The sequence below is a fragment of the Aulonocara stuartgranti genome, assembly GCF_965226115.1.
Source record: "Aulonocara stuartgranti genome assembly, chromosome: 16".
In the NCBI taxonomy this organism is placed as follows: Eukaryota; Metazoa; Chordata; class Actinopteri; order Cichliformes; family Cichlidae; genus Aulonocara; species Aulonocara stuartgranti.
Window position 1 is genome coordinate 3,785,925 of NC_138952.1, and position 17,064 is coordinate 3,802,988.

The following is a 17,064-nucleotide window of genomic DNA, read 5'->3' on the forward strand; positions in this document are numbered from 1 at the left end:
GTTGGAATATTTTTCGTCTCGCTGGGATCTAAGCTCAGTGCGTAAAAACGCGCAATAAACCCGAGGCCAAACAGAAAAGGCGCCCCTCTCGTTACATCTCGTTACATTCTGCGGTGACAAAGAGCTCTCATGTGTTTCTGACAGCGACGTTTGTTGTCAGCTGAGCTTTTAAAGGTAAAACAGTCTCATTCAGAGGTTGCCGGGTTTGCGCGGCCTGCTGCGCCACAATGCTCTAAACAAGTCCTCCAGTCACTGCTAAACACTGAGTGTCGTTCTCAATATTAGCGGACCTACTTCAGGGGAAGTTTATAATTAGACACGTGTTTTCTCCGCTTTTTGTCAGTTGGAGATCCACTGATCCCTCTGTAATTTGTTTTACAGCAATGATGGCCGTACAAAGAGGGGTAAGGAGTTCTTGAGAGCTCTCTTTCAGCCTTTAGAATTGGTCAGGGCGACCCGCCGGGAAGTATGAAGGCCGTGAAGTATTTAATCCAGGAGATGTGCCCATGAAGCTACCACACAACAGATTTGAGCAGGCAGGCAGGTAGTTATCAGACGTCTGTTTTCCTCTGTAGGGACTTTGTCCATCACCCCTGCACAGTTTATTTTCCCTGACAGGAAAATATCGTTTTAAAGTATGGAGGACCTACTCTTTGACTTCGACCAGGATGGCACGGCAGACTTTGCATTATGGGGGCAGATGGACCAGAACTTCCCGTTTCAGAGCCAACTGGACACCTTCCTGCTGGACTGCACAGCAGCCACTGGCCAGCTCTCACCCTGGTCCTCGTTCGGCTGTCAGTCCGTGTTCCCGGACGCACAGCTGACCTTCACCGATCTCGACCTTCAGTCTCCAGGCCCTGGCGTCTGTCCTGGGGGAGAGAGCTCCCCCACCGAAGAGTCTCTGGATGTGACCAAGCTCAGTGCGCGGACGTTAGCACCTCATCAGCCATACAAGGTGCAGCGGCATGCCGCCAACATCCGGGAGAGGAAGAGGATGCTCAGCATCAATTCTGCCTTCGAGGAGCTTCGCTGCCACGTGCCGACGTTTCCCTACGAAAAGCGGCTGTCGAAGATTGACACCCTGAGACTGGCCATAGCTTACATCGCCCTGCTGAGAGAGATCCTGATGTCCGGCTGCGACCCCAAATCCTATGTGGACGAGTGCATGAAGAGCGGCTACAAGAATCAAACCAACGCCATCTGGAACACAAGCGGTGGGCTGAGTGCTCCTTAAGCTCACGATGGTGTCATTTATAACGATTCAGATCCAGCCAGCAGAGAAGCTACTACTAATACTACTACTACTACTAATAATAATAATAATAATAATTGTAATAATAATATGTAATATTTCCACATGGTAAATCTAACCAGGGTCAGTTTGGTTTATAAATGACAACCTGTCCAAGTAAAAGTAAATCAAAGTTAGATCGAGTTATACATTTTATTATGATGATTTTATATTTAGACATAATGCTAAATGATGTTTACATACAACGACACCACATAGAGAAAGCCCCCCTACCTCACAAACTCATCGTTTTTGGTTTGAGATATATTTCGATTTAATCAAATTTCCCACGTTGGAACTGGATGAAATTTACTTAAATCCTACAGAGTCCTAATACAGTATTTATTATTATTATTATCATTATTTAATTTATAATTCAAACAAAAAATAACTAATTAAAACAGAGGAAAATGGCATGTATCATTAGGAAGCCGTTCATTAATCGTTCATCATATAACTGATATGCTAAACTGTGACAAAAGCCTGTTTTTTAAAACATTTATTTTACATTCAATTCACTTTTACATGAAAGAAACAGACCTGGTTCAATTCAAGTCAGTTTTACTATATTTATTTATAGCACAAAATCACAGCAACAGTCGCCTCAAGGAGCTTATAAAAACATCAGAACTTCTTTATAAAGATTGAGTTCATTTTTCCCCCCTTATTAGAATATATTGTAATATGGCCTCTTTTATACAATGCACAGTGAAAAGATCCCCTTTCAGTTTTTCACTGGGCTCTTAATGTAGTAGTTTTCTAATAGTCGTTCACAGTAATCCCATAAAGGAAATGTCATTATAAGCAACTTTCTGTGTGTTTAGCACAGACCTTTATCCCCAGGTGTGTTTCCTTGGGGCATTTGCTCTTAAATGAGCCTCATGTAATCTTAACTCAAGTAGTTGTATTCCTTTGCCCCCCTTTCACTTAATTCTGTGACGATCGTCTCTGAAGCCTCTTTTGTGGGGGTTAGGCCAGACCAGGACTTGTTAAACAGTCATTAAAATGTAACAAAACTTATGTGTTTGTCCTGCTTTTGTCTCTTTCTGCCCTTCCCAGACCTGACAGCCCGCCTCTCTTGGATAAAGTGGGATTAACGGAGGAACACGGGGCACCCTGAGCGTACAGGCTTCAGCGAGGAGGTGGTTCAGACTTTTTTTCCTCCTTCTCCTCTCACTGCATGTCAAGAACAGACAGCTAGCCAGCAGGAGAGAGTGTGCCGACAGACATCTGCAGACTTCTCACCAGGTCACACACCTCAGGCTTTCTTAGTCTTATCCACTACTTTGTTCTTGGAAGCTTTTAAAATTCTAATTTGTTATTGACTGGTAATTGAGAGCCATTGTTTTTGGGGCAAAGACGAGAAAGAGGGTCGTCATTGTTGCCACAGAGAGGCACACTGGCACGAGACTGAATGGACTTGTAAAGGACTCATACTTCTGCACACGGTGCTGAAGTGTTTTCTGGACTCTGGCTCATTAGGCTGCGAGCTGATGTGTTAAAAAGAGCCTTGATCATGTAAATGAGACGATGGGCGTGAGAAGCAGATCGGTGCGGCGTGCTGTAGCGTGTCAGGTGCTGTTTCCAAACATGGCAATAAGGCCGGTTGTCATCTGTCATCTGTTGTGTTTATTTATTTGTAATTATTTCTTATTTATGACAAAAACACTCGTGGAAAATATCATCATGTAATTGTTTGCAGCTTGGAGAATGCAGTGATTTTCAGGCTTTCTGTGCATTTTAAGTTACTCCATCCCGTGTAAATGTGTATTCTTTCTTTCCAGACAAGTGCAGCCCCATCAGTGGAGCAATTTTGTGTAGATGTGACACTGATCTCTACTTAAAGGCAACACATTACCTACATTTTCCACTGCGGCCTTCATGCACAGTTCAAGCCTGAACATTAAAACCTTTCAAAGACAACGAGAATAACATCGCTGATGTCATTACAGGGTAATGGTCTGCTGGGAAACCCCGGGTCCTGACAGTCATTTTGACACACACTGCAACACAAGTGCAAACTGAGCAGGGCCAGACAAGCAGCCTTGAAACTGACATGCTGGTTGGGTGTTAACCCCAATCAAATTTGTAATTCTTACTTCACTGTCCAACAGATGAGCTTTGCTTTGGTCCAGCACACAGCCAACCCTTTCTGTCTTACAGTGCAGCATTATGGCCCCATTATCAGGCTGTAGCACACCATGTAATGATGGTGCTCGGCTTTCCTCTCAGCAGTCCGCAGATGCCGCTCCAGGTGTAGTTAGATGTGTAAAACAGGCGAAGGGAGTCAACAACACACCCATTTTTCTTTTGCTCAGGCAATTCTAGTGCCAGTAATGGAGCCCATAGGAAACCATTACAAAGCAGCCCGGTTATGACAGCTTATGGATGATGTGTAGCTGAATTTCTGTTGTGGGAATTTTGGTCACAGTCAATTAAAATGAAGTCCCCAGTTGTTCTGTTAGACCGGTGAGATTCAAACCTTCACGTGGAAACGTCATTCACGGCACTTCTCTGTGCATGGAACGAGATGTGTGGAGCATAAATAATGCCGCGTCAGAGAAACCGTCCTGCTCGATAGCTTATTCTGTTAGGGAAGTGTTCCAGTGTTACACGAGTCATGTGAGTCGCATTTGTGTGCGGTGCACCTGCTGGACAATGCAAATGCACCCAAAAGCCTTGAATATTTGCCTGTGAAGAACAAGATTCGATAAAACAGAGAAGAAGAGTATAAATGAGCCCGTGACCTTTTGTAGTCGTACTGATAAGTCACCTTTGTTACCACTCTGCTGTTCGGTGACCCCTGGGTCCCTCTAGTGGTATTAGTTAACTAATTCTTTCCCCTTTTTGGTGTCCTGTGTGTGTTTTACTTTATTTTTTCACATTTTGTCTTCAGTGACATCATCTCCAAGGTTCCACTGTAACCTAAATATTGAGATAAAAAGGACTAAAAGCACTAAAAAGTTATACAGTGCATATTAAAAACAGATGAAATGTGTGCCAAATTAAATCAGATGAATACAAACAATCTTCCATATAAATTAAACAAGCATAAGTGGGATAATATTATCTGTAGAAATATCATTAAATAATGATAATTATGTCTCTTTAAGAGCTTAAAAATCTTTATAAAATAAACTAAACACCGTGTGACAGCCACAATGAAGAATCTGAGCTTGTTTTGTTAAAATGTGAAATTCTCACTTTGTGTCGTTATTTATGAACTTTCTTCAAAGTACATAAGGATCTGGCTTATCCCCATTAAGTGACGCCGTGCTGCATTTTCAAATGATTGCACTTGGAGATCATCAAAAACAGCTCAGAATACCATTCGGATGAGATATGATTCAGCCAAGCGGAAAATTTTAGTGGCCAGAATGAGTAACATTCTTCCACTCTGTGGGCTGGATCGGACGTCTTCTCTTTTTTGCACTGAGGTAGTTTATTGATTTAACATCCGGCAGTCTTACACTGACAAACACTGTGAGGCCATTCTGCCATCAGCCGGCAGGTGTGTTTATCATGTTAGTGTAACTGTGGAGTCTGGGTTGTGCGCTTGTAAATACAATCAGTACATCACATCCTGCTGGAATAATGCAGGTGTTTGTGTGAAAGACGCTCTGCAACAGCTCTGTCCAAAGGTCACAAATCAGGGAGAACAGAAAAGACGGACACGTTCTGAAAGTGGCCTTTTTGTTTGACATCCATCCGTTTTCTTACTTGTTTATCCAATTCAGGATTGTTTGACATACAGTCAATCGTACTTTACATGTAGCTAAAAACGTAGATCAAAATTTATACAAAAAAACAACAACATAAAAGAAATTCTTTCCTGCAACAACAGCTTGGACGTCTCATTTTGAAAGAAGTGGAAAGAGGGGGGAAAGTAAGCTATAGCATGCACTGAGTCAGGCTTGGGGATGACTTTATACATCACATAAAGACATAAATGTCAAGCTTCTGTCTTGAAATGTTTAGATTTTTATTTGCTTTAGGAGCATTCCTTTTTCCCTGTCCTTTTTTATTTCTTTTTGTATTAATTACTGTTTAATATTAGAGGGAATGCTCCAACAATCACACACGGGGAGTGAAAAGATGGAAGTGGAGAAAAAGCGCTCAGTGCATGATGGGAAGTTCCCTCGCAGTTGGAGCCTATTGCAGCCTAACTAATGGGTGGTTCAGGGTCACCTGGTCCAAGGCTTATACACAAAACTGGTGAGCAGCCCACATGTTACTCCTACAGAAGCTCCTCGGTCATGAAAAAACAATCCCACGAAGCTCCTGCGGCACAGTTTTCTGTGCTGATGTTAATGTCAGAGGTTTGGATCTGTGCAGTTATTGAGTCAGCAGGAGACTTTTAAGCATCATGTGGCTCAGCACTTGATGACTCTGTAACAATATGTGCTCTGCCACTTTGTGGCTGAGGTTTTGTGGTCCTTAAACCCTTTGACTTTGCAATAGTATGACTTACAGTTGATCTATCTAGAAGGGAAGAAATTTCATAAAGTGACTTATTGTAATGGTGGCATGCTATTATGGTGCCACACTCCAATTCAGCGAGCTGCTTAAAACAACCCCTTCTTTCACTAATGCTTGTAAAGGCGCGCTGCCTAGCCAGGTGCTTGACTTTATGCACATGTGGCAATGGGACTGAAAATCACCAGAATTCAAAGACTAAGAGTTGTAACATAATACTTTTGTCTATAAGAGTTATCACTCAGGAACCTTTGAAGCCTAATCTTAAAAGTAGAGAGGGCGCCTGTCTCCTAAATCCAAACTGGGAGCTGGGTCCACAGGAGAGCCTCTGCCTCCATCCTACTTTCAGAAACAAGGAACCACTAATAAGCCCGCAGGCTCTACTGGGATAACAGGGATAACTGGAAGTCTCATATAAATCATATACATAACAAAATTTCAAGAAGTGTCTCAATCTTGAGTAAAGTAAAACACATTCTGGACCACAAATCACTCCACATTCTCTATTGTTCCCTGATTGCACCGTATTTGAATTACTGTGCAGAGGTTTGGGGCAATACTTACAAATGTTCGCTATCATCAATCTTTATATTACAAAAAAGGGCCATAAGGATAATCCATAAAACTGGTTACAGAGATCATACAAATCCACTATTCTTAAAATCAAAAATTCTAAAATTCACAGATCTGGTTCATTTTCTCACAGCACAAATTATATATAAAGCAATAAATAACCTGCTTCCTGACAATATTCTAAAAATGTTTTCTAAAAGGGAACGGGGACACAATTTGAGGGGGGAATTAAATTTAAAACATCCTCGTATCCGTACAACATTAAAAAGTTTTTGCATCTCTGTGTGTGGAGTGAAGCTGTGGAACAGACTAAGTAAAGATATGAAGCAATGTCCAAGCATGGCGCAGTTTAAAAAGCGGTTTAAGGATATGGTTTTTACAGGGTACAGGGAAAAGGTAGAGATTTGATAGGATGTTCTTGTCTAATATTTTCATGTGTGTGTGCATGCACGGGTTTGTTGGTATGGATATATATATATAATTGTAGGCTGTGTATCCTTGAGGTGTTAATGGGGTTATTGAAAATGTGTATATGTGCGTATGTGTGTATATACGTAGGTATGGATAGATAGAAACATATATGTGTATATATTTAAAAAAAAAAAAAAAAATTACACATAACATATAATGTAATTACAAGGAGGTATTTCTGTAGTCTATTGATACTAGATAGTGGAAAAGGGGTGGGATTAAATAAGCTTATGCTTCTTCCTGCTCCTTTTTGAACATGGACGTTATTTGGAGTTGTGGTTGCTCGTTTTCCTTTTGTTTTGCTTTGTTCATTTGTCTCTTTTAATTCTATTTTTTTTATACTTTTTCAACATGTTCAAAATAAAGATTCAATCAATCAATCAATCAATAACATGTTACTACGAGGTCTTCAAGTTATGATGTGAGGAGAAAGATTTTAGTAGGGCACTCTTTCTAGCTCCTGACAGTACTTTATCTGACGTGTTTTGTATTAACTCAGGATTTCAGGAAGCTTTTAAAACAGCCTCATAATAAGCAGTTGCAATCATCCAGCCTAGGAGTAATTCTTTCTGCATCACTCTGACATGGGATGTTTGTAATTTTAGATATTGCTCAGATGAAAGAAAGCAGTTGCTCAAAGACATATCCTGGTCAGCTGTTCCCATTTTACTAATGAAACTCTAGCAGAAAAAGAAGGTAGAATAGACGTAATACGGTGTAAAAATAACCACACGTGTTACTTAGATGAGGAACCATAGACTGTATGTAAGAGATGGACAGCGGGGGGACTCTTGTAGTGGTAAGAGGTCTTTGGGAAAATAACCCTCGGGTCTCTTGTTTCATGGCCTCAGGAGACGTTTTCGTGATATGCTTACGATCTCAATCACTAGTTTCAAGTTTAAGTAAACATAACATGATGTTCAATTCATGCTATGAGTATCCAGTAGGATAAAGCAGGGTATGTTTCAGAGCACGCCTACTTTGTGACTTACAGTCCCTACAATATGAGCACCAACCGTAATAACGTACGTTTTCTGTGAGCTAAGATAGAGAAAGTAAAACAAAAGCGTTCAGTTTGATGTAAATAAATAAATATGACATCTAAGAACATCTGGGTTATTCTGCTAATTTAAAACCCGCTAATGTAATCCCACCCTACTACTCCACCATCAACAACTTCTATAAGCCAAACATCCGTCTGTCTCTAAATGCTGATGCCTCGGAAGCACCAGCACCGTGAGGGTCCAGTGTGTTGGCACTTTAATAGCTGTGAAACTTTGGCTAAATACCTCACCTGCTTTCCTCATTACAGCTCCTCTTCACAGTCCTGCCCTTCATGCTTCAGCGCTTTCATCCTCAGAGTGCGTGAAGGAAAATGTGGTGTCATCTTTACAATGTGTCCCAGGGGCCCGAATTCAAGGGCCCTGAACGGGGAGGGGGGGCACACTAGTCCATCTAACAGCCGATCATTACATTTCACACAGCCAGTGAACTATTCCACTTTTGACAATCACTTTTTAATCACTCAAGCATCCCTCTGGCTGATGCAGAAGGACCCTGAGGGCAGGCCTGCTTGCCCCTGCTGTCAGATTTATCTGTGAAATACGAATGAAAAGGCAGATAAAGATGAGCTGTAGGAATTCTGCATTAGCTTTGGTCACATGTAAAAGATTTATTGTCCTTGAGGATCAGCTCTAATGCAGAGCGTTGGTCACACAGGTGACACTGAGCGGCAGCAGGCTGTAAACGCCACCCTCGTGTTGACATCCACCCAGCTTGTCCTAGCCCAATCAGCAGATCAAACAACACTGTTTGCCCAACCTTAATGCACTGCCTCCCCCAAAACTCACTGTAGCCTAGCCCAGCTGGCTGACACATCGCACTGCAAACTTGGGCCAACCATCGTGCTAACCTTGGCACTAGGGTCACAAGTGCAGCTCTAATTATTCTACGTTATTTGTGCAGGAGGCTGCCCCATCATCACCCGAGTGCACGGCCTTTCTGTCATTTGTTCAGCAAATTTACTCTGACCTGATCACCGCGACCCACCCCCTTTCCCTTCTCTCTGGCCTGGTTGAAGTTTAGATTCTGGAAGTTGTACATGCATAATGAATATAATTGTGTTATGGCCAACATAATTGCTCTGGCAACTCTGTTTTTTGTAACTGTCAAGTCAATGAGTTGCATTTGAGTTGAGTGTGGCTGAACTTAGGGACCGTTACTTTGTGCCAAGAGCGTTCTCTTATTGGACAAAACTGATAAAATAAACAGCCTATCCATCTGAGCCCCCCTCCCACAACCAATCTGTGTATACATATATAAATACAAAGCTCAGGTGGTAGAGCAGGTCAGCCATTAATCACTGGGTTCAACAACTAGCCGAGTCCTCAAACCACACACCGAACCACAAATCTATCCTCTTGCCTGCATGGAGAAAAATGCGAGTCACTTTAGACAAAAAGCATCTGTGAAAATCTATTTTATTTTTAAATTATTTATATTTCTCAGCTTAATTTTGACTGACAGCGTTTTGGAACCAGGGTACCTTACCTAACAGATACAGCATGCACCATGTGACTATAGATCATGATTTCTTTTCTTAAGGCAGCTCTCCCATAGGGTGTAAAGCCGCTGAAAGCTGCACTTCAAAGCTTGGCTTTTTCATCGGATGGCCATAATTCTGCAGGGCAGCCAGGCAGAGTCAGGTACTGCGTGCACAGGTTTTGGTGTGGGTGTGGGCTGATGGTGTGTATACGTATAGGCGTGTATTTGTGTCTGTGTAGGACAGGGGTTATTCTGCTCTATTTCCCCTTCCACCTCCAGATATCAAAGCAAACTCTAACAGTGGGGGTCTCTGGCATCCCGGGCCCCTTTCCACCCAGGAGACAAAGCATCGAGCAGCGAGTCTGCATCGTATTAAACAAAGTCTAAATGCTTCAAGCTGTTACACACTCCCCAGTGAAACCTTTATGAAAGGGCCCCTAATGCGATTTCAGAAACACCTTGTCATCAGCCCCGGGGCCGAGGAATGGTGCAGTGTGGATGTATGAATGAATGGGTTCTGGGCGTTACTGAGGACTCGCTCTGTGAGTGCAGGTGACCCTATGGTTTTATAGTCCAATATGTACCACTCATTGATATTACCTGTTGTTTCATTCACTGTGGAGGCCTCTGCTAAATACGGGCTCTTATTAGAAACAAGTGGCAGTCTCGTGCTTTCAAAGAAACGCAAGCCTGCGATTGCACGTTTGGGACAATGTATCCCTAAAGAAATGTTTTAGCAGGAAAGGCAGCGATGTGTAATTTTCTCTCCTTGATGCTATCGGCCTTTTGAAGTTACAAAACATGTCTTGTTGGTTTTCTAAATGTATTTGCATTCATTCGACCTTAAATAAGGACTTTGAGTAAGTATGACGCGCGAGTTCTTATTCGGAGCTGACTTGTGAGTCATATTTTCACAACTTACTGGAAGAGAACTGTGCAATAAAACAGACATTCATGTTTTTTTTCTCAAACTCTGGAAACAGACACGCTTTTACAAAACAGCAGCGGGAGAGATGGCTAACATTTGTTTTCTGTTTTGTTCCAATACTAATCAGCGGTGATCACTCATGTTCTTTTTGTCAATAGATAGCACTGACCTTTTGGAAATGTTGTACTCTTCTTTTTGCTTGTGGTCTTCACAGCCTGTTCGGAGAAAATTCCTTGTCGTTAGGTGCTTTGTGGCTGGTTCAAGTCGCAGGGTTGGATTCCTGTATAGATATGTAAAGGATTCCTCCAGTGGAAGCAGTGGTGCTACAAGTAGCTTTAAAAGCGATTGCACTCCTGGTAATAGACACCGTACTCTGTGCAATGAAAAGCAGCTGGGCCTTCCTCTGCTGATCTCTGGTTCATCTTGAATCACTTTCTGGCACACCCGCACGCGCAGATCCGCACATGTTAAGTGCACATATAAAAAGGCAAATGTGGATGCACTGATGCATGCCGTAATCAGGTGATAATGTAGACTGTACACGACTTTGCATGCAGGCCAAAGCTAGTTCCTCTTTCCAAGATCATTTGGGGTGAGACTTCACGAGTGTCTGGGGATGGCGGGATAGTGGTGAAGTGGTGTCAGACACACAGCAAAACTTCACTCATCGCAGCCTCTAACAAATTATCTCTTTCCTGACTTTCCTCACACATCCGTGACCCTCCACGTCAGATCAAAGTCTTCTGTGAATCATCACACGTCCGTACATTTGGCCTCTTTGTTTGCCATTTCATCTCTTTTCTTTCTTTTTCTTTTGAAACTGCTTTTTGTCTCTCAACACCTCTCACTCTCACTCCTCATCTCTGTCCTTTTCTGTTTATGAGGCGGTGCATGCAGCAGGGATGCATTTCTTGCTGCAGTGACAGCAGAAAGGCTCTGCGCTTATTAAGGCCTTGCCCTCGGCTCATGTGGAGCTGGTCTTAAAGGTGTCAGACGAGACAGAAGTACGTCATCCTGCTACGCTGAGTTACGGCCCAAGCTCACCTTTGATCTGAGAGGCAAGTCATCCCTCTCTCTCCCCCTGTCTCACTTCATTTTACAGTATTTGGCTGTGTTTTTATCTTCCAAGAGCCAACAGCCTCTCTCGATGTCATTGAACACTGGGTGAGATGTATTTGAATTATGAATAAAGAAACAACACATGGTAACTAAACTACCTCAGCAGCACATCAAGTTAAAGGTTTTTTGATTAGCTGAATTATTTTTACTCTGTTAGTGTGAAAAGTGTTTTTGCAAGCTTTGCTTGACTTTTGAGTGGGCACTTGCTTAGCATTGCCTAGAGCACACAGTGGGTGGAAAAGTGTCAGCTAAGGTCCCATTCTTCTTCTTTTTGTGAAGTTTGTGTGTGTGTGTGTGTGTGTGTGTGTGTGTGTGTGTGTGTGTGTGTGTGTGTGTGTGTGTGTGTGTGTGTGGTTGAGAAGCCTACCTCATAGTCACTGCACAGGATCAGTCTCATACTTTGCAAGTCAACCCTTCTCCCAGGGGCCTCTTGCAGCCCAGCAAGGGAGCAGAAGGTCAGAGGTCATAATTGGGGGAAAGTGTGTGCAATTTTGTGCACGCTCCTTCAGGTGCATGTTCCCTCTTTCATACTTGCTCTTGTGCATATTCGAGCATTGCTTTCATATTTGCATGTGTGAAACATTTCCTTCTTCGTGTAGAAGCTGTATGAAGGAGGCCAGTAAAATGTGAAACCACACTTGGACCTAGCCCGGGGCATGCCACGGTCTGAATTAATGCATCTGGCACTGCTGAAAAGTAGAGTGACACTAACCGTTACCGGTGACGCCTAAAACACAAAGCACACTCGGTTCGCATAAGCAACACCAAGTTCTCAGGAGTTTAACGTTTGCTTACTTCATACTTGAAACTTCACGGCTCCTCGTGCCACTGCCATCAAATTCAAACCGAGCATGTAATTTAACACAGAACAATAAATATTTTCAGTTCTGATATTTTATGTTGCCTTTGTACTATTTCAATTAATATAAATCTTAAATAATGGGCAAATCATTACATTCTGTTTTTATTAACACGCCTAACAGTCGAGCTGCTGTAACGTGATTATTTTCACACTTGTGTGTGTGTGTGTGTGTGTGTGTGTGTGTGTGTGTGTGTGTGTGTGTGTGTGTGTGTGTGTGTGTGTGTGTGTGTGTGTGTGTAAAAATTAGCTAAATTGCTTGTTAATGATGTCATTCTTGGACCAGTTTGATTTTCGTTGGATTTACATTAGCAGTTAAATTTCTGTTTCTTTAATAAATACATGAACATCATGCAATACCGGTTATAAATATAGCCCCTGCTGCAAAAAAGTAAAATATACACGCTCTCGTTCATTAATCTTCATTAGGAAATGTTTTGTTTTATCTTCAACACAGTCTTATTACTAATATTAGTCCAATTTCCTGTAACTAAGTGAAAGTCGGCTTTATCCCCAAGAGTCGAATAAAATGCATTTGATTGAAATAGAACATCTTATTTCATCCGACTGTCATATTTTTTGTCCGATCTCTTTTTTCAATAACAATAAAATAACTGGTTATATTTTGGTGCTTTATGGGAGCTGAAATGCTCTCCAGTCAGAAACTGATAACAAAGAAGTTAAAGAAATCTCCAGAGGTCAAAGTCAGCTGATTTGGACAAACTGAGATTTTGGCAGTGGATAAATTCAGCTCTATAATATGAGCCACCTGTGCGCCGCTCTGTGTAGGGAAAACACGACGTGACAGATGAAGAGGTGGGCCGCTGACAAAACGCATGGAAAACCGTTCATTGGAGGTATCGGCAGAAACCGGAGAGCTCGATGGTTAGTTTAAGCCTCCTTCCTGTTTGACTTCCACATTATAGGAGCTGCGAGTGCGCACAGACTTGATTCGATTAAATATCAAGCGGATATATTTCCACCGGTCCGACGAGTCTGTGCGTAAATCGCCCTCCGCGGTGCGCATACTTTACACTGGCGTTAAAACTCTGTTTTTACGGTACACGGAAGGTTTGTGTGGCTGTAAAAGGCCTCGCAGGGAGCGACTGTGGCACAAAGCCTTCACTCTCCAAGAACAAATGGATTTTATACTGCAGTTAATTTGATAGTTTTATTGACCCTAAAGGCTCTGGCTCATGTTTTACTTTAATTCAAATCCAGCGACCTTTTAAGAAATCTGGAAAATATTTTTATGAGGAAAGACTGTTATTGTTATTATCATTATTATTATTAAACTTTAACTTTAAGATGTAAACTAACTATAGATATATGTCAAAAATATCATTGCAAATATTCCAAGAAGAACGAGACAATTTTTTTCTTTTTTATTAAATTATTTTTTGTTAAATTATGAGTCATTTCATCATCTCAGTAAAAATAGTGAACGTAATTTTCTTCCACGTAAAGAAACTGTACTTTTTTTTCCTTCTAGGGACCACCGATGCTAAAAAGGGAAAAGAAAATAAGAGCAGAGTAAGTCGGTCATCCCTGGCCTCTGACAGTAAATACGAGTCTTGTTTAAGTCTTCTATGATACACGAAACCATGACTGGTCCCTCCCGCTTGCTGAACACCAAGGCGCACACTAGCTCCCCCTCCGCACCTCAAAACCCCTCCCCTTCCACTCTTAAACCTATTTAGCATCTGACGCCGGGATACCGTTTCCAAAAATATTGTAAGGAAAAAACTTCCTGCACGAGGAGAATCGTGCCAACCGCCACTTTGACCATAGTTCCTTCCAAAGTAAGACGCGCAGAGACCCATCTCGAAATTATTCCCCTCAGCTTCAAGGATATCTATACAATTTTTGTAACCACGGCTTCAAAGGTGGACAGCGTGTTTTCCTCTCTATCTCTGCATTTCTTCAAGAAAGAAATGGAAGAGGGCTCCAGTTCTCCGGTTTCCCCTGTGGATAGTCTGGTGACCAGCGAGGAGGAGCTGGACAGACAGCAGAAAAGCTTCGCGAGAAAGAGGAGGCACAGCAAAAAGTCCAGCGACGACAGCAGCGGCAGCAGCCCGGGTCCGGTGAAACGGGGGAAGAAGCCGAGTCCGAGCAGCACTCAGTCGTTCGAGGAGCTGCAGAACCAGCGGGTCCTGGCCAACGTCCGGGAGAGGCAACGGACTCAGTCTCTGAACGAGGCCTTTGCGTCTTTGCGCAAAATTATCCCCACACTGCCGTCGGACAAACTCAGCAAGATACAGACGCTGAAGCTGGCCTCCAGATACATCGACTTTCTCTGTCAGGTGCTGCAGAGCGACGAGATGGACAGCAAGATGTCCAGTTGCAGTTACGTAGCGCACGAAAGACTCAGTTATGCGTTCTCTGTGTGGAGGATGGAGGGCGCTTGGTCTATGTCAGCATCTCACTAGCACCCACAGACCGTCACTTCCAATGCCAAAGCGGTGGGTAGCACGAAGCCCGGAAAGAAAAAAGTCGATGATGTCAGTGTTTACAGCAGGAAAAAGAAGTAATAACGATGAAGGGCTCGTTTGTAAAGGCGCCGCTGTAGGCAGATATAACGCCTTATGGTAAAACGGTTATGAAGCGCATTATGGGAGTCATCCCCCAAATTCTGTTTATTTTCACTTTGAACTTTACTTAAAAAAAAAGAGTCGTTATCAGGTGACGACTTGACCACGTGTCTGGAGGGAAACTGTAGCCAGATGTGTAGGTGACAGGCATCCAGTGCGTCAAACGTGTCCCCATCCCTTTTTTTAAATGTTCAAACTTTAAGCACGAGGCCGCAGCATCTTTTAAACCCTGCCTGTCCGCGCGCAAACTCTCGGGGACAGAATAATCCATGATATCAATTTGATGTTCCGAGACTTGAGTGAAGCAGAGGGATGTGAAAAATGGGCTCGTGTTTATTTGAAGGATTAGGCGGAGGAATGAATACAAATAATAGTTGCGGAACTTGTTTACATGCAGGCATTAAGTAGGTGCCACATCTGCTGCTCTCTTCTATTTATTGCCAAAAAATTAAGTTTTGTTTTTTTTTTAGTTTTTTTTAACTTTTGTAGTCCCTCTTATAAGGACCCTAGTTTTTCTTTTTTTTAAAGGGCCAAGACGCAGCTGTAGTGCCACTACGGGTAATTTATATCCACAACAGAGCGCCTTCCTGTGTGGAGACCGCAGGAATGGGCAGCTCCTGCGGCTGGACGGGGAAGTTCAGGCCAGTGCAAGACAACAAAAACAGAGCCCGCATTAACACGCAGGCTCGTTACTTTCTTCGGGCTTGCTTTGCTCCCTGATCTGGTGGACTGGTTACTCTACAGCTGACCTGCAGCTGGGACAGATGGCACTGTTTTGGAGGTTTTACTTTTAATTTGAGCTTTTTATTTTTATTTTAGCAAAGGGGTATTAAAGAGGGAGTAACAGTGACTCTATTAGTGATGTCAGTAATCAGGAATGCGTCTTGTTTTAGTCGCTGTAACCTTCCTTTAAATATCCGACAGGGCTCAGGGCCCGATGTGAAGATCGAAGCCTGTCCGGTCCTGACTGCTCCTCGGAGCTCCTCTGAATCTGATATCAGGCTCTTCACCGTGATTTGCTTTAAATTTGAAGGCGCATCCGCGACATGCTGGCTAGATTCAAAATATTCCGACGCGTGGCTTGATAGCGTTAAAAAGGCAGAGTTAAACCGGCGCTGGGGTTTCTCACGGGCTTCAGGTTTATCCAAAATATAGTTGGAATGAAAAGTAACAACAAACATTTTTTAATTTAGCAGCAAAATGAATAATTCACACCGGGCTGTGGACACACTGCGGGGCCTTTCAAAACAAACTGCGACCTTGGTGAGCCGCGTGATTTATTTCAATAATAACTCGGGGCTTAACTTTGCTCCGAGGAATTGGATTTTATTGTTTCAGGCTTGTCCACTAACGCCGAATTTACTCAGGTGCTTTAAAACCGAAGCCCAGAATAAAAACAGCTGTGGAAGTACATTCGCATTCAAAACCACGCTGCTTCCCTGCCTCCATGTGGTTTTACTCAGCTCCGTGGCTAATAATTGATTCATTCATTAGTTCGCACGTGCTAATTGAGCCCTTACATGCGTAAAATACGCCAGATGTCCTCCCCCCGAAAAGCCAGAGCCGATAGATAGCCTGTCACTTTCCACACACGTGATCCCTCCTGATCAATAACATCTCCCCCACATTTCTTTCTCCCTGTTTCTTTTGCAGACTGTTAACTTCTACAAAGTATGAAGACCACAGGGATTATTGAAGAACCCATGGACCTCAAAGGAATGGCGCAGAGACGTAATGCGAGCCACAACTACAAACTCTCTGGGAGTGAGTGTGGATGTCGACCCATCGCACTGCTTCTGATCGTCCGGAGCAGTTTGTGGAAGAGAGAGCGGGGGAAGCAGGAAAAGAGCCAGAGCCCTGTGATGTGTGTAGGCCTAAAAGATGTTACAGCGAATAGCTCGGATTCACGGCCTGTATTCCACCAAAGCCATCCTTTAATCGTTTTTAGAAGTAAATATATTTTTGTGTTTTGTTTTGTTTTTTAAAGACTAAACCAAATTATAAATATATATAAATAAATGCATTTTGTAAATACTTGTGTAAGTACGCCTATAGCCTGTAAAGGGACCAATGCAATTTAGATTTTTTTTCGCTGCATGGATTTAGTTCATCGACTTTCTTTAGCAAGTCTCCATCCAAACTCCGTCCAGTGTACATTTTCTTTGGTTTGTTTTGCTTATTTATTAAAACACGTATTTTTTGAAAGAAA

The 17,064-nt window shown here is 42.6% G+C and overlaps 2 protein-coding genes across 2 annotated transcripts; both read left to right on the forward strand.

Moving 5' to 3' along the window:
• Window positions 1–490: 490 nt before the first annotated feature.
• Window positions 491–2,391, forward strand: LOC309690789 (pancreas transcription factor 1 subunit alpha; the record flags this gene model as incomplete). The annotated part of the gene is made up of 2 exons (XM_082508152.1): window positions 491–1,217; window positions 2,354–2,391. Exons 1-2 carry the CDS (start codon window positions 638–640, stop codon window positions 2,389–2,391), a joined length of 618 nt encoding a protein of 205 aa, XP_082364278.1. The 5' UTR covers window positions 491–637.
• An 11,589-nt stretch (window positions 2,392–13,980) lies between these two features.
• twist2 lies at window positions 13,981–17,064 on the forward strand. The gene is made up of 2 exons (XM_082508230.1): window positions 13,981–14,726; window positions 16,509–17,064. Exon 1 carries the CDS (start codon window positions 14,199–14,201, stop codon window positions 14,691–14,693), a length of 495 nt encoding a protein of 164 aa, XP_082364356.1. The 5' UTR covers window positions 13,981–14,198; the 3' UTR covers window positions 14,694–14,726; window positions 16,509–17,064.

What these genes read in the sequence shown, in the direction of transcription:
- twist2 (XM_082508230.1), top strand. Translation starts at nt 14,199, where the DNA reads ATGGAAGAGGGCTCCAGTTCTCCGGTTTCCCCTGTGGATAGTCTGGTG.